General features: G+C 31.4%; 3 protein-coding genes across 3 annotated transcripts; 1 reads left to right on the top strand and 2 right to left on the bottom strand.

Moving 5' to 3' along the window:
* Positions 1-3,500: 3,500 nt before the first annotated feature.
* LOC123890348 (lysosomal Pro-X carboxypeptidase-like) lies at positions 3,501-11,099 on the bottom strand. The gene is made up of 10 exons (XM_045939941.1): positions 10,531-11,099; positions 10,111-10,300; positions 9,796-9,929; positions 9,226-9,338; positions 8,805-8,928; positions 5,513-5,677; positions 4,373-4,525; positions 4,175-4,254; positions 3,832-3,881; positions 3,501-3,728 (listed from the first exon to the last, which is right to left on the bottom strand). Exons 1-10 carry the CDS (start codon positions 10,918-10,920, stop codon positions 3,586-3,588), a joined length of 1,542 nt encoding a protein of 513 aa, XP_045795897.1. The 5' UTR covers positions 10,921-11,099; the 3' UTR covers positions 3,501-3,585.
* A 2,783-nt stretch (positions 11,100-13,882) lies between these two features.
* Positions 13,883-17,111, bottom strand: LOC123890347 (lysosomal Pro-X carboxypeptidase-like). The gene is made up of 10 exons (XM_045939940.1): positions 16,631-17,111; positions 16,038-16,227; positions 15,783-15,916; positions 15,478-15,590; positions 15,262-15,388; positions 14,991-15,152; positions 14,669-14,824; positions 14,411-14,490; positions 14,264-14,313; positions 13,883-14,159 (listed from the first exon to the last, which is right to left on the bottom strand). Exons 1-10 carry the CDS (start codon positions 17,015-17,017, stop codon positions 14,026-14,028), a joined length of 1,533 nt encoding a protein of 510 aa, XP_045795896.1. The 5' UTR covers positions 17,018-17,111; the 3' UTR covers positions 13,883-14,025.
* Positions 17,112-19,061: 1,950 nt separating this feature from the next.
* On the top strand, positions 19,062-23,194 carry LOC123890346. Its single transcript, XM_045939939.1, has 3 exons — positions 19,062-19,859; positions 20,317-20,439; positions 21,497-23,194. The coding sequence occupies exons 1-3, from the start codon at positions 19,356-19,358 to the stop codon at positions 22,919-22,921; spliced, it is 2,052 nt and encodes a 683-aa protein (XP_045795895.1). The 5' UTR covers positions 19,062-19,355; the 3' UTR covers positions 22,922-23,194.
* The last annotated feature ends 163 nt before the right edge of the window (positions 23,195-23,357 follow it).

Here is a 23,357-nt window from a genome sequence, read left to right as displayed (position 1 = left end):
AAATTCATATTCACCCACTTGCCCGATCCAACCCACTTTTTTGGGTTGGATTGGGTGGGTTTGACCGGGTCAACCGGATTTGCCCAATCCATGTACACCCCTAAAGGCACTGGCTTTAAGTAGATATGAGCTCCTTCTAGAATAAATTGTCCTGCAGAATTCAAATTTAATTTTTAGAAGAAATAATTTTTTGTTAGACTTTTCTTAGAGTCAGAGAGTTGATACCAAAAGAAGAAAAAAGAAATAGGACTATCATAGGGGGGAAATTTGTATTGTGCAATTTAATCACATAATTTCATTATATAGTAATTGTTCAATACAATGAGTTATCAATTCAAAGACATAGCGATTAGATCAAGAAGCGGCCGCCCTAACAAGCGTATGCGCAATCATATTCGTTTGTCGCTTAATCGACTTCACCTCAAAGTCAGAATGTAAAGATAAAATACATTTAATTTTGGATATAATGGAACTAAACTCAAACACGCCATTGTGAATAAAATGAATTGCATCCGCCACATTTTTGGAGTCAGTCTCAAACGTGACATTCGTGAATCCTCTTTGCTCTAATTCTTTCACAGCTTCAAGTATTGCAATCGCTTCTCCTTCAAATGTTGAGAATTTCCCTTGTATCCAAGAGCTCCATGCCAATATAAACCTTCCCATGTGGTCTCTAACACTAACACACCGGCTAGCATTAGTTTTTTCTTCGCATCATGAAATCCCACATCTACGTTACACTTGAACTGTCCTTGTCTCGGTTTCACCATACAATGGACCGCGGTACCAGGGTCTTTCATTAAATTTTAGTTTCCAGACACAACTTTATTTCAATGTTAAATTTTTTTTAAAAAAAATACATAAATTAATACGAAAAATATTATATTTATTTTATTTTTAAAAACAAAAAACCAAATCCCCTATGTCTAGTCTTATTTTCTAGTGTCTGGCCTATCTGAATTTATTTTCTAATAACTATTTCAGAGAACGCGTGCGGGATGGGCCAATCTATTAGAGGCCCACAATATCAATGTATAATTGTTTTTTGGGACAATTGGGCCCACACATGTGTTCTTCATTTTTTTTCCTTCTTTTATATGTCAAAATATACACCCTCTTAGTCCTACATATCATTTTAATTTTGAAATTAAAAGGATCAATTAATTAGTCTTTTAAATTTATAAAATAACAATGTAGTAATTTAAATTGAACAATTTAGTCATTTTCAAAATTTATTTCCACAATTTTTAAGATTATAATATACTTGTTTATGCAGCTAAAGGTTATTCAAGTTAATATAAGTGTTTTCAAGTCAATTTACTAGTTTGTTGTTCTATAGTTGTGAGGTGCATTTCTTTCTTTGCTGTTTTTTTTTTCTTTCTAATATTGCAATTGCGTTTAATTCATTCTTATAAAAGAAGTTTATAGGACCCAATAGCCTTAACAACGCTCACATCAACGGATTCCGTCTGCATCATCGGACCACAACAACTCTTTGTGCACCTCATCACATCAGATCACCCTCTTATAACTACAAAAGCGTTAGTTCTCATCTGAACGACTATCCATACTTTGCGTCGCACAAGACAAAGACGGTTACACCAATCGCCGGTGTGCTTTGAACATCCTTCCTCCAAGATATTGTCCGTTTTGGATCGCGAGTGAGACTGTGAATCATCACAATATTCTCCATTGTAAAACGTTCTCAATAAGTTAAAATGTATATGTTTGTATATAAATTATCCTTAATCTTAATTCTCTCACGATGTGAAATTTTAAGGCCTATCAAAACAATATCTAAATTTATTCTTTTCTTTGCTAGACTTAAATTTTTGCCACTTGCTAATGATGAAAACTATAACAAAATAGCTGCAGAGGATGGTGATTGAATTAAGTGAACGGCATGTGTCACTGTTGAATTGATCTAGACGTAGCAACTAGGCCCAATAGAGCGGTCCACTAGGCCCCAATTACTCCTGAGAAAAAGCCTCTTCCTTGTCGCTTGTAATAACCAAAACCATATAATATAAATATACAATGGTTATAATCTTATAATATCGATATTTCGGAGTGTGTTCATCTCTACGTTTCAAATTCAAACTCTCTCCGTACTAATTTTTGTGTTGAATTAGTTTATAAAAAATAAATTTACCTTCAACCAGGTCCGTAAATAGATTTTGATTTATCAGATTAATCCGTCTTTAGACTGAATACAAAATATTTTAAAAGGTAAAAAATATAACCTACAATTATAAGCACTGACTTATTAAAGGGACCGGTAACATTATTGGATGCGTTATTATGGTCTGATTATTACATGACATGAATAAATAATGAATATAATGTACTATACTAAAAACAAAATGAACATTGTTTATATAGATGTCATGTCTATAATACGAGCCATCCACACAAAGAGAGAAAAAGACTTGTGAAGGTTGATTGGTTTCCTTTTCTCTGTAGCGATAGTGAGGTGACTCCATTGGTCTTAACTGCATGAATTTAGATAGATAGATATGCATGTGCAAATTTTTATGGCAAATTATAATAAGATGTTAGGAATCAATAAGCGATACAATGTGAGATATATTGAATAAATTTTTCTTTAATCTAGACTCCTTATGTTTTAGTCACTCTAACGATGACGATGAGAAGAAAAAATAATAAGCGATATGTGAGATATATTGAATGCAATAGTATAATATATGGGATGATCACATATTAGAATTTCAATACAATTATTCTAAATGGCGACATCCGTGATCATATTATCATGAAGGTGTGTTAATCGCTAAAGATGTCTCAAATAATGAGACATGTATTCCCCTTATCTCTTTATTATTTGTGTAGATATTCTTTCAAATATGATTAACAAAGCTCGAATTAAAGAAAACAAGTCAACGGGATATAAATAATTGATAAAAGAGCTCTTGAGATTTTCTATTTTTATTTGTTGTTGATAGCATTGTGTTTTGTAGAGTTGAGATGGAGGAAGTCAAGGTCTTTAATATTATTTGTAAGTGTGTCAACAAAAGTTTTAGGGCAACAAAATTTGAGCTAATTTTAAGTATAGAAAAAGTCCCTAATGATATCAAATATTATTGGCAGATCTAAAAAACAAAGTTTTTTTATCTTTTGCAAGTCGTGGCACCCTTATCAAGCAAGCATATGGAACATATGATTTGTACGAGTAATATATTTTGTGGAACAACAAAAATAATGAGAAAATGAGACATTATATATTAATTGAAAAAAGTTTTACAACACCAAACCAAAAGGTTTTTAATGAAGCTCTTTTAACCAGATAAACGAACAATGGAGGTTTAAGGGTGGATTTATTTGATCAACGGCCGGTGCATAAGGGTCCTGGTAGTATTCAGGTGCGAAGAACCCCGAAGATGATCTTACCATTAGTATTTTTTTTTATTGAATTTCTTTTGTAGATGTAAATGGATTAATAATCTTTTTAATCCATTTAATTTGCACAATTAATAGATAGATTTCTGGTAATAATTTATTTTATTGTTTCATTTCACAATTCACAACCATAGTGTCATCAAGGGTTAAACACAATAACATTTTCTTTTAATTCACACTATAGGATGTATCCAAGTCTTGATGGTATTGGGATATCCAACTTTCTATAATCTTTACCTCTTGTTTCCTTATATCTTTAAGCCACTTTGGATCTTCCTTAGTTGAGTATCTTAGATCCACATGATGAGCTCCTAGTACCACACAACACATAAATAAATAAATAAATAAATAAATAAATAAAAGAAACAATGAAAATGAAAAAAGGAAGAAAAAACCCAAATTAAAGTAGCTAACCTTCTTTTGCAACTATAGCAATTATAGTTTTGGATATATTCTTCAACACTCTGCATCCAAAAATCATAGTTAGTGTGTTTGTTTTTGTTTACAAATGCAGCAGTATCTCATGCATATTATCCAAATATTTCACCATTAAACTAAATTTAGTGGCTTAGTTAGCGTGTTTGTTTGTAATAATCTATTTTACCCGTTTCAAAAATTAATTACTAACTTTTTGGCTTTCGAAAAAAAATAATTTCTTGTAATAAAAAAATACAAAATAATCTATTTTAGTATATAGTGAAATTATACTAACAATAAAAAATGATATGATAGAAGTGATTATAATATAAGGGTTTACCCTCCACCACTCCAAGGGTCTCTTAAACCATTGAAAAATATGATGTTACCAGAAGATCTTTTGAGAACTAACTCAATATCCTGCAAATAACAACATATAATAGATCAATTTTATAGAACTGAACCAGCTTAGTGCAAGCATGAAAAATATTATTATTATCAAGTAAATTAAAAAAAAAAAAAAAAAAGAAGAACTGACATGGCCGCCAAATTCTGATGTAATCCAGTTGGGCCTTGGCAGTACGTTGTAGAAAAATTTGCAGGATGCAGATCTGTCATTGAATGACCACTTTGATTCAGGAAATATGCTTTCCTTGTTTGAACCTAGTGGCATTATCATCTCAGTACAAGCCTGTATTAACAAAATTAGTAACTTCAATTTTTGTTCTCTCAATGAGACTTATGTAATTATGTTTGACAAAAAAAAAATAACTAACCGATAAATTACGGAAAATTGGTCAAAGAAAGTTGATGTATTTAGTCCAAATTTTTAACCAAATACATCAACTTTATTTGACCAATTTTCCCTTATATTTTGGGACGGAAGGAGTAATTTATAGTGAGTTAGTTGGTTAAATTTGTAGTGTTTGATAAAATTAACGGTTGAATTATCAGTATTTGATTTTTTTTTTTCAAGTAAGATGATCGGATTAAAATTAGAAAAAATGTGAAGTTATAAGTTTTAAGCTATATGCTAACTGAATTAGCTTATTAAAATAAGATATAAACTAGTAAAAGTCTTTTCTCCTCTTTGAAAAGACTTTTTTTGCCCTTGCTAAAACATTTTGAACGTATTTTCCGAAACTTTTTTGCCCTTGCTAAAACATTTTGAACGTATTTTCCGAAACTTTTTTGCCGTTGAAAATAACATTTTACACTAGAAAAAGTTCGAAAATATTTTCCGAACTTTTTATGCATGGGCAACAAAGTATTTCCGGGGGGGGGGGAGAAAAGAGTCTTTTGGGGAAGAGAAAAATTCCATGGTTTTCTTGTGGATAATTCAGGGCCCAATAAAGCCCATATCCTTTTTATAGCCTATAAGATATGAATGGACGGAGGCCTCTTGCTCTCACATTTTTCCAAAATTTAAATTTTTAGTTTTAGAAAATATAATTATATTACGTAAAATTAAATTAAAGATTTTAAAAATTAAATGTAGATAGTATGAAATTTAAATTTAAATTTTATAGAATGTAGAGATACACTGATAAAAAATTAAAATTTGTAAAAGTATGAAATTAAGAATATTTATTTCATGCCATTCAAAAAATCTATTTTTATTTCATTTTAATTTGGTTCTCCTTAAGAATGGTGGGGATATCAGATATGTAGTATGTACCTGCCATTGCCATCCTCCAAGATCATGAGGATCGGAATTATCATTTAAATCGAAACACTTAGATGTACCACTATAGTTGTAGTAGATATTTGCAGCACTATACAACTTGTCAAATGTACTCCTACTATGTTTTTCTGTCACTGACCTATCAATTGCCTCGCACATCTGAAAATTCAAAGTCCACAGTCAAATATTTTGGCACAATCAAACAAACTATCATGTGTGGTTTGCTATTAAACGAAATGCAAATAAATAAATAAAATTGGGCAAAATGAAATCTTCGTAATAAAAATATTGGAAATACATCAGAGTTTGGTGACTTTTTTTCGCGTCTCTGTCGATGCTATATGGAAGGATCAAACGATGGTGTTTAATCAATACTCCAATCTTCACAAAATTGGTTTCTTCATATAGTTAACCAAGTGAAATGGTAATTGCTAGTATTATTAAACCTATGACTTATATGGAAAGCTCTGAGTTCATCATTCCTAGATGTGAGCCATCTCCTATAGATACTCTTAATTAAGTTTAATTTAGATGGAGTGCATCGTAAAAATAATGTTTTCTCAGCTTGTGGCGGATTGCTTATAGACTCTCGGGATGGTCTTATTCAGATGTGGGAGTTTAGTATTGCTCATCATCTTCATCTTGACCGTGTCATTTTTGAAATAGGCTCTACCTTTTGTTGCAGCTGTTGTTCTCAATCGTTCTACCACCCTATCTTATCTCAAACATATCCTAGAAGAGGTTCTTAAACTACCAAATCTTTCAAATTGGGTTATCACTATTCGACATTGTTTCAAAGAGGCCAACTTATGTGCGAATTTACTAACCAAAAAGAGGTTTGATGCTCCATTATTCTCCCCAATTTTAATTAAAACCAAATAAATATAAACGTAACAAATATGTAAAGTGATAGTATATTTATTTTTAAATAAAAAAATTTGAATATTAAATTTTTAGGTTTGTCGATTTACTCTTGATATCTAGATGCTTTTAATTTATAAAAAAAAATAAAATTACTCTTGATATTGTCTTTGTCTCAAATGAAATAATGATACAAAAAATTGTAAAATCATTTTATTTTTTTAAATAATTTTAAATAAGCTATTCCCTCTAACCTGTTTGTACCAAAAAATAAATAAATCAGATATTCCTTCAAATTTCTTGAATAAACAATTCATTCTTATTCATCTCAATCTCCTTTAATGTATTACTTTACTGCGATGCAATACAGTTTGCATCAATTTTAGGACTAAAAGTTATCTGATACAAACCAAGAATAAAACTATACGTCCGACTCATTAAAAAATTTGATCCAAACCGATCAATTTTTTTTTGTCAAGTAGCCTAGTGGCTAGAAAATCCACCTTAAAGGTGAATAAGTGGGGTGTCCCGGGTTCGAACCCAGACTTATGCACATATAGTGCGATGTCCCTACTAACTAAGCTAACCTCACGGGGACCCAAACCGATCAAATTTAATGCAATTTAATTTAGAAATTTAAATTGCAACAGTGTAAAAAAATATATATTAATAGTATAAAACTTTTATGTTTTTATCATTAAAAAAAGGGTAAATAGTGTTATACCCCCCTACAAAATAGCAGAGTTTTGCGTTACCCCCCCTGCAAAATATTTTTTTGAGATTACCCCCCTGCAATGTCAAGATTCTTTGCGTTACCCCCTGGCTCAACAAGTGGGCATATGACATGGAAGAATCTTGATGTGGCATGACACGTGGAAATTAATTTATTTTTTATTTATTTTTAATTGCCAACTCATTAATTAATGTGGGTTTTTAATTAAAAAAATAAAAAAAAAACTTAAAAGTTGTTATATTTTTATGAACTTACTTAAAAGAAAGTTTTTTTTTTTGACTAAAAGTTGTTATTATATATATATAAAAAAAATTCTTATATATATAATAACTAATAATAGAGTAACAAAAAAAAAATGAAGATGAAAAAAAAACTAATAATAATAATAGTAACCAAAAAACTAATAATAATAATAATAATAATAATAATAATAATAACTAATAATAATAGAGTAACAAAAAAAAAAACTGCAATCACATAGTAACGCAAGAACAATCGCTTTGCCCTAACCCCCAAATTGAAATTGAAAACGAAGAACAATCGCTGCATATGAACGGAACGAAAAAAAAGTTTCTTTAAATAAAAAAATTTCTTTAAAAAAAAAAGTTTCTTTAAAAAAAAAAAGATTTCTTTAAAAAAAAGTTACCGTAAAAAAAAATTTCTTTAAAAAAAAAAGTTTTTTTCATTTTTTTTAATTAAAAAATAAATAATTACTGAGTTGGCAATTAAAAATAAATAAAAAATTAATTAATTTCCACGTGTCATGCCACGTCAAGATTCGTCCATGTCATATGCCCACTTGTTGAGCCAGGGGGGTAACGCAAGAAATCTTGACATTGCAGGGGGGTAATCTCAAAAAAATATTTTGCAGGGGGGGTAACGCAAAACTCGCCTATTTTGCAGGGGGGTATGACACTATTTACCCTTAAAAAAATTCTTAATAAGCCAATGTCGTTATCATCAAAACTTTTTTCTTTGACTGGGTTATTGGCGTTATCATCACTTTTTTTCTTTCTCGACTCATCGTCAAAACTTTTCCATTTTTGACAAAACTTTTCATCAAAACTTTTTTTTTTTGTTTTTTTTACGATTTCTTTTTTTTATCAAGTAGTCTAATGACTAAAATTTAACTTAATAAAATAAATAAATGTTAGTACTAAAAGTTCCAACCTCAATTCATACTTAGTGTCCATTTGGCCTAACTTTTTTTGAGCTTATGCAATATAAATTAAGTTTTATGTTATTTTCTAAGTTCACATTAGTGAAAATTGTAATTTTATAAGCTATTTTATCATAAATTACCTTGACAAATTTATAATAATATATAAAAATTGCATAAGTTGTTAGCATAAGTTCTAAATAAGATGAAAAATGGTCAGGCCAAACGATACTTTAATATTACATACAATGTCTCTACCAACTGAGTTATGTTTACGATGACATAATTCTTAATTATTATCATCAAACGATAGAATTCTCCATCACACATTAGATGTGTTTAATTTTCAAACCCACCCAACAAACACTCGCAGACACACATTTATATTCTTTGATTTATTAGTAATGATTATTTCAAAGATATTTGTTCTTACAAAAAATATGTGGATCACGACATCAAATAAAATCAATCACAAAAAATAAAACAATTTATTTTAAGATAAATATATTAATTTAAGACGGTTTAATTTGTACCTTTCTCACAGGATATGCTGGCAAGGGATTAAGGAAATTGGTTGGTGTTGGATAATCTGTCATTGCTGTATAAATCCAAGCAGTTTGAAGCCAACCTTCCAAAGCATTTGCATCCATATAATTGCTACAATTACACCAAAAAAATTAGTTGTTAATTTAAATGGTGAATTAATTGGTAATTTAAATAAACCATGTTAATAAAATTTAGGTGAATTTTTTAGTACACATCTTATTTGCATATATATATATATATATATACATACGTTGAGGTGAATAATTTTGATAAATTTACAAATAATGTTTTTTTTTATATTAAACATTATTTGTAAACTTATCAAATTATTCACTTTAATAATATACTGATATATATCCAAATAAAATATGTTGGGAGTATTCACCATCAAATTAATCTCACACTCACTTGCATATTCTGAATGATTTCCTTAGTAATTCCAATCCTCCATGTTTTTTGGCTGTTTCTTCTATAAGCTTCCATGACCCTTTTATCACTTTGTAACAATTCTCACTCTCACTCTATAGTACATGTACAAATCAAATTATTTTATTCATTGGAACAAACATATATAGCTACATTTAACAAGTTGCACGTGAAAGATATACTACGTGTATGTTAATTAGGAACCTACAATATAATACGATAAGACACACTTTTTTTGACTGAATCTATATAATACTATAGTATTAATTACTTAACTAATTAATATTACTCGTTAAGAGCACAAGACGTTTTCCGTGAGTATACAAAGTAAAACCAATAGAAAAACTTTTACGTTGATAAATGGGGTGTTCGGGATTCAAACCCAGACCCTTACATATAAAATGTGATGTTATTATCAACTGGGTTAAGTTCACAAGGACCCATTGACATGCAAGTTTTTTTTTTTCTTTCCTTTTTTAGAATTATGCAACTAACTGAAATCATGTAACAAAAATAGTAGAAAAAAAAAGTTTGAGGGAGACAAAGAGATACCCTGAAGTCTTGTGTGACAGTATTGCTGAAGACATATGGTGAAACCAAATCCATGAAATGAAGAATTGGAGCTGATGATGCTAAAGCTCCAATTGCAACGTGTGGATACTTTATTCTAAACCAAGCAGCCAACACTACAAAAACCAAATTCATTTTAGGATATAGTCTAAATTATACGCAGTTTTCTATGATATTAAGAATTGCGCGTAGTGTGACTTTCGTAAAAAAATGATTGCACCGTGACCGTTACTGCAATTTAAAATCTTAATTGCAATTTAAAAACTAAACACAAAAATTAAAGATTATAGATTATACTTCCTCCATAGGATCCTCCAAACACAACAACAGGGGATTCAGTAGCTGACAAATTCTTCTTCAAATCAATGATGAGAGTTGCATAATCAGCTAATGCCTGTGTAGAACTCAGATATCCAAGTGTGCTACTATTTGCATATGCAACTTTCTTGTTCCCTCCAAATGGCAATGATTTTCCATAAAATCTATGCTGCATAACACAAACATATATACATTAATGCATACATAATATATATAATCCAAATTTCATTTCTAGACATCAAGCGTGTATGTTTGAATTGACAGTAATTTTGAACACCGTAACTTGTTTTGTCAAATTACAGTAATTCACCGTAATTCTGTTAATTTTACTGTCAATGTTGTTTTTAATCCGTGACGGCTCATCCGCCACGGAAGAGAATTTAAGATTAGAACATTTACCTCAATAAAAACCAAAAGAGCATTGAAATAAGGTGCTTTCTCAAACATAAAACCAGTATTTTCTGTAAACCATTCTATGTTCCCTTCATTTCCGGTGTAGACAAAGATTGGAGCTTTCTTCTTGGCACCACCCCAATAAGTATCATTGATGAGATACCTTTGTTGAAATTTATGATAACTTTGAGGGTTATAATTGAAATGATCAAGTATTTGGGTGAAGTATTTTGTTTTGTAAAGTCCATTTTTGGCAGAACCAGAGTTTAGTTGTTGTTCTGGACGAATCAATGAAGAAGGAAATTTGGGTATGATATGGGAAGAACAGAAGGTGAAGAACAGAACAGAAAATAAAGAAAAGAGAATAATTTTGTTGTGAAAGATGACAATTGCCATTGTTTTTCTGATGAAAGTGTATGGTACAAATGAAAAAGAGTGTTGTTTTTTTTTTTGTTACATAGAAAAACAGAAGAGAAGAGAATCTTAGAAATTCTCAACTTCCGCAGAAAAAGCCTAGTGGTTGGGTCTGCTAGTGACAGAAGAAAATGGGGTTGTGGACCATTTTGGTTTTCTTTATAGGAGAATGATTTTCTCACGTTCCTAAAGTGTGAGAGTTTTCAATTTTGAAAAAAAAGTAAAGAAAATTACTCATGTTATCCTTAATTATAAGCAAAAATTAACTTTTCAGATTTATTGAAAAATTAATGTATTTGGCCTATATTATAGACTAAATACATTTATTATTGAATGAATCTCAAAAGTAGAATTTTGCTTATAAATCAGGATAGAGAGAATATTAGATTCTCTTAAGAATTGTTTCACAACCGGCTTGTAAAGTGAGATTAACTCTTGCTTATAAAGTCTTGCTCAGGTCAACTCACAACACTATAGGATCTTTGAGAGGTTCTGATATCATTTTAGAATTGAGAGTTGAGTCTAACTCAACGCTACAAAACCGACTTGTAAAATGAAGATTGCTCTTACTTATAAACCATTGTTCAGACTAACTTGCATCCGATGTGAGACTTATTAATACGCACACTCATGCATAACACTATTGGGGTTGATGCGGAGAGATGGTGGTACGATAACGGAAACATTCAATCCGATTTATATTATAAGTCATATGTTTCTAGTCTATATTGGAGATTAAATACATTAATTATTATTATTTAATATTGAATTGAAAAATGAAATTTTTGCTTATAATAATAAATGAAAGAAGTAAATAATTATCAATAGATGAGACTTGTACTATATCCCTTCATAATTTTTAGGTATTTTTTCACCAAGTCATAAAAGTAAATTTGCATATGTTATTTACAACTAATTTTTAACTTTTTTTTTTTTTATAATGAAAATTTAGAGTGGGAAAATGGTATCCCAGTCTAAGGCAGGAAAGATCTTAGGGTTCAAAGGTCGCTTACAAAGGTAACTACATTTATCCCTCCAAAGACACTAACGAACTCAAATCCGGAACCTCTCAAAAAGACTTGTCTTTTTACCGCTAAACCGTATTTAGAGTTATAACTAACTTTTATTTAAAAATAGCTTATGTTCATAAATAATTGTTGGATAAATATCTATTAAGGGATGATATAGAAAAAATCTTATCAATAATTTGATGAATAAGGAGAAAGGAGTGTTAAGAGAAATTATAGGGATATTGTTTTGATAATAGATTAATTATAGGAGATATGAGTTTTATTGTATCTTTATTATAGGAGATTTCATACCCAAATTAACAAGGGCTAAGTTGTATATATTTACTCATATTGTATTCTTGTAAAGTAACGCAATATAGAATCAATACAGTATTTTTCCAATTCCACACCATCTGCTAATAAGGAGAAAGAGAGATTGAATGAAACAAAAGATCACGGAAAAAAAAATGTGTCAGTGTCATTGGCTATATGTCACTAACAGATAATGAATTTTGGCTTGGATATATCATATATGTCACTTTTAGATAAATGTATTTTTGGCTTTTGCTCCTCTTTTAGTCGGATTTGGATTTAGGGATGTAATTGGGATATGGAAGTTTTCAATCTCAATTAATTGAAAGACGAGGGTTATGAACATTTTATTTTTAACATATAAAAGCTATTTTAGTTTTTTATTTTTTATTTTTACTCAACATATAAAAGCTATTGATCCCCTCTATAGACTTTATTCACAAGTGGTGTCTAAAGCTTCATGTTTTATTAACAACACTTTTAAGATATAAGCGTTGTTAAAGGAGCGCTGTTATTTTTTCATCTTGGTAAAGTGTGAAGCCTTCAATGAGGTATTGAAGTGAGTTTCATAGAATGATGATTTCATTTTATTTTTATTTTTTTCTGTTGGAGGAATTTGACTTGACAATGAGAGTAACATAAAACCTGCAGAGCCAATGATGAGCCATCAAAAGTGAGTGTGTTTGGGTGGAAATTATTATTGGAGAAATTACCAATGCGGGCAACTTTAGTTTCTAAAGGCATTATTACAAATCCTCATAAATCTTCACGTGTTTTCTGCTTTATGCATGTAGAGAATTGCTCTCATCTTTTGTATACTTGCAATTTCTCTCAAATGGTGTGGAATGCAACATTCAAATGGATGGGATGTAATTTAAACATACGTGAGGAAGGGCTAAACCACTTCTTTAATTATGTGCAGAGATATCGTCAAATCAAAAAAGTGTAGGCGTATTCGACATTTAATTTGGTTAACTAGTACTTGATGTATATATGGAGATTGAGGAACAATATCATATTCCAAGAGGTGGTGGCTGATGTGTCTATTTTTGTTGATAACATGGCGATCTCGTGGATTTGGTTTAGCGGAAGAGCTGAGCGCAAGTCCACCTATTCTTTCTCGGATTGGTGTATTAATCCTATCGTATGTTTACAAAGTATATAATTCTCTGTCTCGAATTGTAAGGGATTGAGTACCGCTTGTACTCATTTATAATTCAATTTTGTTTATTAAAAAAAAAGAGTAACATAAAAATTGTAGATATAATATCATCGTTTGTCAAAAACAAAAGGTATAATATCATCATTATTAATGTTTGATTGCATAATAAAGCATCTTATTATCATTAATATAGGATGCCCCATTTGTTTGACCAATAGAGCAAAAATGTATTCCATAATTATGATATCATTGTAGAAACTGTTTATTAATAGTGTACTAAACTTAAAGTTGGCGAATTTGGTAAGGAGAATCGTGGTTTGATCCCCGCAATTGCGATCGGGAAAGAGTTGGAATCACTTAATGTCAGAACTGACCCCCGAACCAGATACAACCGGTGGTTGAAAAAAAAAACTTAAAGTTGGTTCCATAAAATAAAAAGACCAATAGAGATGCTCTAGTGTTTCATAATTAACATGTGCATATATTAGTTAAATGCTAGTAACACTATATATGAGGAGCAATATTGTCCTTAAGCTCCTTAATCCAAATAATAATATAAAATCTTCAAAAGATAAAAATGACAAAATATAATCTTTAATTTGTTCATCCTTGTAGTAATAGGTCTTGATAATATTGGGATATCCAACTTTCTATGATCTTTACTTCTTGTTTCCTTACATTTTTTAGCCACTTTGGATCTCCCTTTGTTGAGAACCTCAAGTCTACATGATGAGCTCCTTTAATTCAAAACACATAAAAACAAGAAAGTGAAATATGATAAATTGATAATAGAGATATAATAAACAAATACAACTAATTATTAATTCGGTTTTAAACCAACCTTCTGTTGCAACTATAGCAATTAAACTTTTTGATATATTCTTCAATACCCTGCATTCAACAAATTAGTTGGTGTCATACTAGTAATCATAACAAGAAGAAAAATAATCTAGGATACATAAAAATTAGAAAGAGATGTGAATGTTACCCTCCACCACTCCAAGGGTCTCTTAAACCATTGAAAAAGATAATGTTACTCCCAAACCTTTTCAGAACTCTGCCAATATCCTACACATAAGCATAATCGAATATTACATTGTTTTGCTTTCCCGTGTTGAAAAATTTCAAAATATATTGTAGCAAAATACGAACAAATGCAACTACGGAGATATTAAAAAAAAAAATATCGAGACCACAATTGCAGTTGCAGATCGTAATTTAGAAGTAATTAATATTGATTACGCACTTGACCACCAAATTCAGTAGTAATCCAATGGGGTCTTGGCACTATGTGATATTCATGTTTGCAGTAAGAGAGTGTGTCTTCCAACTCCCATTTCTGAGCTGGAAATATGCTCTCCTCATTGTTCCCACCTAGGGGCATTATCATTTCCGTACATGACTACAAGCACAACAAATTAATTAATAATTCAACATTAGTTAGTTAATAATTAGATTCTAACTTTTGCTTAATTAATTATTAGCAAAATTCAAACAAAAATGTTTAATCTATCAGAATTATCCATCTCAAACTTACTGGTGTACTAGTACATATCTAAATAAGATACCTGCCAATTCCATCCACCCTGATCAATAGAATCATCTGAATCATTACCAAAATCAAAACATGTGACAGTTCCAGTATAGTTGTAGAAAATATTTGCTACAGCATACATCTTGGTGAGCGATTCGTTTCCAGCCGTGGATATGCTATCGATCGCCTCACACATCTGGCACAATCATATATGGAAAATTTTACTATTATGAAAAAATAAATTAGTATCAAAGTTTAATTAAATTGATGGTTTATTCAAAATGAGTTGAAGATTATAATGGTACCTTTTTAACTGGATAAGCTGGCAAGGGAGTTAGGAAATTTGTTGGTGTTGGATAATCTGTCATGGCTGTGTACATTAAAGCTGTTTGAAGCCAACCTTTGAGAGCATCTGCAGTAATTGTATTATTTCTGTTTCAACAGAATAAGTTAATGTGGTTATTCAATAAATAAAATAAAAGAATTAGATAGATTATGGGATTAATTAAACATAGGCTCACTTGCATATTTTGAATGATTTATGTAGCTGTTCTATTCCTCCTGGTGCATTGGCTGTGTCTTCTATTTCTTTCCAAGACTCTTTGATCACTTTGTAACAATTCTCACTCTCACTCTATAATCATATAATTATATGCAACACACAAAAAAAAAAAACTTTATTAATTATAATGGGACAAAATTGACAATTGTATATATATTTTTTTTAACGGCAAATATATTATTATTAATAACGGGTCTGCACAAGACGAATACAGGCCGGAAAAAGCAGAACTACAAAAACAATTGTACATGAAAAGTTATTGACCTTGTAGTCTTGAGTGACAATGTTAGTGAATGTATACGGTGAAACCAAATCCAAAAATTGAAGGATTGGAGCAGAGGATGCCAAAGCTCCAATTGCAACGTGTGGATACTTCAACCTAAACCATGCAGCTAGCACTGAAATACAAATACTACCCAATTTTAACTATGGAAATTGTGGTATTCAATTGAACTATAGTATATAGAAAATCAAGATATAAATTAGTTACAAGAAACAATTAAAAGATTTAATATATACTTCCTCCATAGGATCCTCCAAACACAACAACAGGGGAATCAATTGCTGACAAATTCTTCTTAAGATCAATTATGAGAGTTGCATAATCAGCCAAAGCTTGTGTGGAGCTCATATATCCAAGTGTGCTGCTATTTCTATTTGCAACCTCATCATTTCCTCCAAATGGTATTGATTTTCCATAGTATCTATGCTGCAATTTTTTTAAAATAATAAAATAAAATTATTTTCCATGTATTTTGATGGTTATCACTTAGGAATAAGGGTGTCAATAATATCGCACAATATGAGCCTACAGTCTAGCCTACTACGGGTCCAAGTCAAATCTAGACCTAAAATATTTTTACTATATTAAACTTTTGCATCTTACAAAGTCTAATAACTTTGAATTCGGATTATGTGCAGTCACTGACTGCGGACAGTTGTGTAGTTTTAGTCGTAAAATTTTAAACTGTCCGATCAAAATCAGACTGCCAGGAAGTTGTGACTACACGACTGCATGCAGTCACCGCAGACAACCCGAATCCAACAACTTTACCTTACCTATTTCTTCTCTAGTGTGAAAATATTAATGAAAAGGCTTAACTATTATTTACCTCAATAAAAACCAAAAGGGCATTAAAATAGGGTGCTATTTCAAACATAAAACCAGTGTTTAGTGTGAACCATTCTATGTCCCCTTCATTTCCTGTGTAGACAAAGATTGGAGCTTTCTTTTTGGCACCACCCCAATAAGTATCATTGATGAGATATCTTTGTTGAAAAGTTTGATAGCTTTGAGGGTTATAATTGAAGTGATCAAGTATTTGTGTAAAGAATTTTGTCCTATAAAGTCCATTTGGGACAGAAACAGAAGTTTGCTGTAACTCTGGACTAACCACTGAAGAAGGAAATTTGGGTATGATATGAGCAGAAGTAAAAGTAAAGCACAAGAGAGAAAATAATGAAAATAGTATGATTATGAAGTGGATGAGAATTGTCATTTTTTCTGTGATTATTATGTGGGGTGTTTCAATTTTGAATGAACTAAAAAAAATGCAGGCACATCATCTTATCATTGTTTGGTTGTTTGTTTTATACTTCATACTATATATTATGCACACATAAAAGAACGGATAGTACGAGATGTAGAGTTTTGTCTTGTTCCATAGTACACAATGTAATCTTCTACGACATGATAATGGAAGAGGTTGTCATATTTAGTGTTGAACTGTTGATAATGTCATCCTAATATATGCTCAAAATTCGTTCTCAAATAAGTCGTTGATTTTAAAATATTTCAAAATGGTTAATGTATATTGGTGATTAATTTTTTTTGGTTACAAGGTTGTCAATGAGGATCAAACTTAAAACTAATGCATATACTACTCAAATTTCTCACCATTAGATCAAACCTAGTGACTTGTATATTGGTGATTAGTTGATAGTAACTAGATAACTTTAGAGAATTAATTAATAGTAAATGGTTAAAAATAGAACCGGCTTAACCGATTAATAGAATTAATGACTTTGTTAAAATATTCATAATCCCATTATTATCTATTTATTTAAGAGTATAATATGATGATTTACGCTAAAAAAATAGTTTTAATCAACACAAATAAAGTGTGAGATTATCATAACTAATCCAGTCAGCAGAATGTCATGAGTTGTAGCCCATGTGTAAAAAAGTTGTTCCCAAATTATTAGATCCACCACATGAGTCGAAATGATAGTGGGAAGTGCTAATCACTTTGACTTGAGCTTGAGCTTGAGCTTGAGCTTGAGGGTGGAATAAAATAAAAGGAAAACAAAATGAAATTAGCAATGAAACTAGCTTGTTGACTGCCAATTTGAATATAGTTTGAAACTCAATTCGATAATTAATTTGTTAAATTCAGTTTATGAACCAAATGAGCTAATTTTGAACTAAAATTAAAGTTCGTTAATTAAATAAGTTGAACTTAAATTCTATATAATTCGATTCATGAGATAACTCAATTATATATATAACCATTTAACGATTACGAAAAAGAAATTGAAATAAGCCAACATCTTACAATAATAGAATAAGTAGTACCATGTATGTAAGCTTTCAAAACAAAGTCCCACATCGATCATTTCTTGAGAATAGATACGCAGGCTAACTACAAGTATGAAGTGGATGACTAGAAATAGAATTAAGTTAGGTATTGAAGATATTTAATTTGAAAAAAGTTGAAATTTTTCTCCCTATGCTTAATTTAATTAAAACAGAAAGAAACAACTATTTTTTACTTTAAAATTTTGAAGATGAATTATATTATTCGAGTTAATGAGCGAATCGAGTTGTTCACACGCTTGAGTCGAGTTGAGTTTGATCTAAAGAAAATGTTCATACCGAACTCGAGTTTCGAGATAAATTATTTTTTATTGAGTCGAGCTGAGTTGAGTCAAATTCAGCTCAGCTCGACTCATTTCCAACCCTACTTCCCATACAAGTATATTCTACTCTTATTCAAGTATCAATTGACTAGTATTATACCCGTCCTCCCCCACGGGGCGTGTTCCGCGCATTATGAGTCGTTGTGTGTTGTATCATCGTGACATATATAGTCCTAAAAATTAAGTGTGGCATTATTTATTTTTTTATTTTTGACAAAAAGTGTGGCATTATTATATAGTTGGAAATATAACATGAAAATGATTTTCCTTTCAACAACCTCAATAAATAAACTCAAATTAAATGTATTCGTGAGATTACTTTAGTTGATAAAAACATTATATTATATACGAAAGAATAAAGTTCAAATTATAAACATTTATTCATTGAGTAAAATTCTCTATTTTTTTTTTTAAAAAAAAAAAAGAAAAACCTGAAATGAGCTAACACAACTAAACATGAGTCAAGGGAGTAAAGAGTATTTAATGAAAAATGTTTGAAAATTATTTGAATGAAATAAATATATCCAATTAATCTGGTGAAAAGGACATCCTCATCCTTCAAAGAGAATTAAATTTGGTAGTACTTGTTGTCAAACAAAGAAAAGTCCAAGTGCCAACCAACTGCCAAAAAGCAACTTACACGGTTTCACTATAATACTACATTCATTCCTCACTTCAATACACAACCAGTGCCATCATATCAAATCCACCCTCCAATCACGCTCATTGGATTCCATAAATACTCTCATCCAACCATCCAAATCCCGCCACGTAATCACTCTTAATCACCCTCCACAAAATCATCTCGTATACAATCACACACTCTCTCTTCCTTCCTTTTTCGCCACTTGCTATGTTTCATCAAATCTAACAGAATCAAATCAAAACAGAGCAAAACAGAGATTAAATTAGTTACTAATGCTAAGAAAAAACAGAACAAAACCAAAATCAACAAAAATGGATACACTTCCCGGAAAAATCAGAAAACGAGGATGTTCATCATCAGCATCATCATCTTCATCAGTAATGAATCAAAATTACAGATTCAAACGCGCTATTCTAGTTGGGAAAAGGTGTGGATCCACTACACCTGTACCTACGTGGAAGCTTCTGAACTCACGATCTCCATCGTCGGCGATGAGGATACTTGAATCGCCGAAATATCCGCCGTCGATGTCTGGTAGTAAATCGAAACAAGCTCCAGTTTCGGCGAGGAAATTGGCGGCGACTTTATGGGAAATGAATGAGATTCCTTCGCCTAGTGTTAAGGAAATGCGTAATGAATCTAATGATCATGTGAAGTTGAAAAAAGAGGTTAAATCAAAAGATAGGGTTGCGATTGGTAATGGAAATTCTAGGTCTATTTGTTCTGCTTCTTTGCCTCCTCATTTGTCTGATCCATCACATAGTCCTACATCAGAGGTTTTTATTTTATTTTATTTATTTATTTAATTAATTTTGTTTTTGAATTATATATTTATTTCTATCTATCATAGTGGACCTATATTTGTTGTGAGTTAGTTAATTAGTTAATTAAATAATATAACATTTACATTTTTTTTTGTCAAACTTTACTTAACTTGCGGCAGAACTCTGGATTACTTAGGTGTTTTCCCCGAGAACCGGAGGGTTAACAGAATAAAATAAAATAATAATAATAAAACATGGAATGTGGAATATTCTGAGTCCAGATCATGTGTTAGTCTGGAATTTTGACTTCACTTACAAGCAATAATGTTGATATTTAATTAATATTAATATGTATTGCATAATTTGGTATTATATGATAGTACATATTTAGTTAAGTTTGGTTTGGGATTGTTATGTATATGTGTATGTGTATTTCTTACAGAGTACTGTTAATTTTTGTTTATTGTAGAGAATGGATCGATCTGGAACTGGTAATCGTCATAGAAGAACACCGTCGAATTCTCACAGGTCGAGGATCACAGAAAACCGTGTTGGACCTTTGGATTCTCTTAGCAATGCCAGTGTTATGGAGGTATATTCTTATATAAAGCATTTTATGCTGAGACAAATTTGAAAATGTGGATCAGTTTTTCTGTTTGTTGCTAGAATAACCAACTTGCATATGGAACTTAGTAGGGAATAGATAATCTCATTGGAGATTTTCGGTTGATAAGTTTATGTAGAAATTGCATGTTTGCGAAGCTGGAGGACTAGAGTGGATCCTCTTTTGTTAAATGCTTAGATGAATTTGTTCTTGTGTGCATTTCTAACTTCATTGAAATCAAATAGGTGGATCGTGTCATAATTTTTCAATGTCTTTGAAAAGAGAGAAAAACATAATTTTGACATGACAAGAACATAGGATCCATCCTCGTTGAAGCTAATCTATCGGTGCAAAAACACAAGCCTTGAAAATATAGCAAAAACCATGTAAAACATCAGCAGAAGAAATGAAATCATCAAGAGTTTGGCATGTGTTCACTTTAGGTCATTGTTTTATAGAAAGTTAAATAGATAGATAGATGTTCTATATTCGTATCAGGATACATATCAAATATTATAGATTAATATCGCAAAAACCATGTATAAAATCAGCAGAAGAAATGAAATAATGTTTGAGTGGGAAAAGAAATCATCAAGATTTTGGCATGTGTTCACTTTAGGTCATTGTTTTATAGAAAAATAGATAGATTGATAGATGAAAATGCTCTGTGGGTGTGAGCTGTCAAGGATTTGCATGCACATAGTCCATTGTTGATATGCCCGTACCATTCATTGTATTTTTAATGCATCTATTAGAAGTTCGATGGTATTGCTGACGGATTAATATGATTTCTTCATGATTGTGAATAGAAAATGTACTGAAATAGATTATGACATGCCAACGTGTTCTTTATTCGTATCAGAATACATATCAAATTTAATTTAAACATGTTTTACTTTGAATAGATGGTTTGATTTAGTTCTTTATTGCTTTCACAACATGATTGCATAATACCCTCTTAACTTTCTTAGTATAGTTTAAAATGTCTCCAGAATAACATATATTGCACACGTCTTCTTATGGTTGCATCATGATTTTCGTGCAGGTTGAAACCAGATCTCGCGCACAGACCCCTGCTTCATCTACTGTGGGAGTTAAACCGCGTTTGAAAGATGTCAGTAATGCTTTAACAACATCGAAAGAGCTACTTAAAATTATAAACCGCATGTGGGGTCACGAAGTCCGTCCTTCTTCTAGTATGTCTCTTATCTCAGCTCTACATACTGAGCTCGAGAGAGCTCGACTACAGGTCAATCAGCTTATCCATGAACAACGCTCAGATCAGAATGAGATAAATTATTTGATGAAGTGTTTTGCTGAAGAAAAGGCTACTTGGAAAATCAAGGAGCGAGAAATTGTTGAGGCTGCAATTGAATCTGTTGCAGGAGAACTTGATGTAGAGCGGAAGCTCAGGAGACGTCTGGAAAGTTTGAATAAGAAGCTTGGGAGAGAACTGGCTGAGACCAAAGCATCCCTTCTTAAGGTGGTGAAAGAACTTGAAACTGAGAAGAGAGCAAGAGAAATTATTGAGAAAGTATGTGATGAGTTAGCAAGAGATGTCGACGACGATAAATCCGAGATAGAGAAACAAAGGAGAGTGTCAACAAAAGCTTGTCAAGAGGTAGATAAAGAAAAGGAAATGATGCAGTTAACCGAATTTTTACGCGAGGAGAGAGCTCAAAAGAAACTCTCCGAGGCAAAATATCAGCACGAGGAAAAGAATGCTGCTGTTGATATGCTCAGAAATCAGCTCGAAGCTTTTCTAGGAAGCAAACAAGTTAGAGAAAAAGGGCGTAGTTCCACCCAATTGAACGATGAAGAAATTGCTGCATATCTGGGAAGAAGCAGATTAGGCTCCCATCAAACCGGAGATAAAGAAGAAGATGAAGGAGAGGTTGACAATGGAGTAGAGTGCGAAGAGGAATCCGGTGAAAGCGACATGCATTCTATAGAGTTAAACATGGACAACAACAACAAAGGCTATAAGTGGACCTACCCTTCTGAAAGCCGATTCGATACAAGAAAATATCCAATCGAGGAAGAAACAAAAGGTAGGAGGTCTATCTCTGGGAGAGCTTCAAGGATAAGCACATCTCTGCAAAGGAGTATATCAGATGGAGTGGAATGGGGCAACCAAGGTGATGAGAAGCTCCAAAATTCAGGAGATGGAATAGATTGGGAAAGCTTTTATGAATTGGAGCAGCAAGAAGCTCAAGGAAAAAGTTATGCTGACGAAATACAAGGCTATAAATCAGTGAAAGGTTTAAAGGATCAGATATTGGCTGGTGCTAGGCTTGCATCTTCTAAAGGTTATGCAAGTCCAACTAGACAATTTTCCCAACCTTGGCCGTCACGAGATCCTACAAATACCTTCCAAGAGAGACATGCTACAATGCAGGGAAATAATCAAAAATCAAGGTTAGGGGAAGCCAGAGGCGAGGCTCAGAGTGTAAGAAAGTCAAAAAGATGAAAAATGATAAAATCTTTTAACACAATGCCTTGCTTGCCAAGCAAATACTCTTTGCTATCATATAGACCTATTAGCCTGCTAGGAGAAACCAAAAGAAGCTTTTCTCCATTTCACGTTTTATTTTATTGATAACCATGTAATGCTAAAGTTGCAGTACTCTGCTGCTTAATTTTTCCTTGGACCAATACTAAGGTATGGTCTTGTTTGTAGAGTTCAGAACATGTGTTATAAGTTATAACTTATAAGTATTAACCGCCAAGTTTTTTTTTCCTTTTTTCTCCTGTAATATATGCTGATGTTGATTAAGAAAATTTGGTTTTTTCTTTACCCAACAGAAAGCTCTATTAAATAGCCTTAAATCCTTCACTTCAAGACCACCCTATCTTTTTGGCCTACAAATATCCTTCTACTTAACCCAACAAATTTTATTTTAACT

Source organism: Trifolium pratense, linkage group LG6, assembly GCF_020283565.1.
Source record: "Trifolium pratense cultivar HEN17-A07 linkage group LG6, ARS_RC_1.1, whole genome shotgun sequence".
Lineage (NCBI taxonomy): Eukaryota > Viridiplantae > Streptophyta > Magnoliopsida > Fabales > Fabaceae > Trifolium > Trifolium pratense.
The sequence above is the reverse complement of the archived record's forward strand: the minus strand, read 5'-3'. Positions and strand labels throughout refer to the sequence as shown.

Excerpts from the sequence above, each read along its gene's own strand:
- LOC123890347 (XM_045939940.1), bottom strand. The coding sequence starts at position 17,017 with ATGACAATTCTCATCCACTTCATAATCATACTATTTTCATTATTTTCT. Across the intron at positions 15,917-16,037 it reads TGGAGGATCCTATGGAGGAA|TGCTAGCTGCATGGTTTAGG; the intron begins GTATATATTAAA and ends TTTGTATTTCAG. Across the intron at positions 14,825-14,990 it reads AGGGTGGATGGAATTGGCAG|TCATGTACGGAAATGATAAT; the intron begins GTATCTTATTTA and ends TTGTGCTTGTAG.
- LOC123890346 (XM_045939939.1), top strand. The coding sequence starts at position 19,356 with ATGCTAAGAAAAAACAGAACAAAACCAAAATCAACAAAAATGGATACA. Across the intron at positions 19,860-20,316 it reads CACATAGTCCTACATCAGAG|AGAATGGATCGATCTGGAAC; the intron begins GTTTTTATTTTA and ends TGTTTATTGTAG. Across the intron at positions 20,440-21,496 it reads GCAATGCCAGTGTTATGGAG|GTTGAAACCAGATCTCGCGC; the intron begins GTATATTCTTAT and ends ATTTTCGTGCAG.
- LOC123890348 (XM_045939941.1), bottom strand. The coding sequence starts at position 10,920 with ATGGCAATTGTCATCTTTCACAACAAAATTATTCTCTTTTCTTTATTT. Across the intron at positions 5,678-8,804 it reads CAGCATATCCTGTGAGAAAG|ATGTGCGAGGCAATTGATAG; the intron begins GTACAAATTAAA and ends TTGAATTTTCAG. Across the intron at positions 3,882-4,174 it reads GACCCTTGGAGTGGTGGAGG|AGTGTTGAAGAATATATCCA; the intron begins GTAAACCCTTAT and ends TTTTGGATGCAG.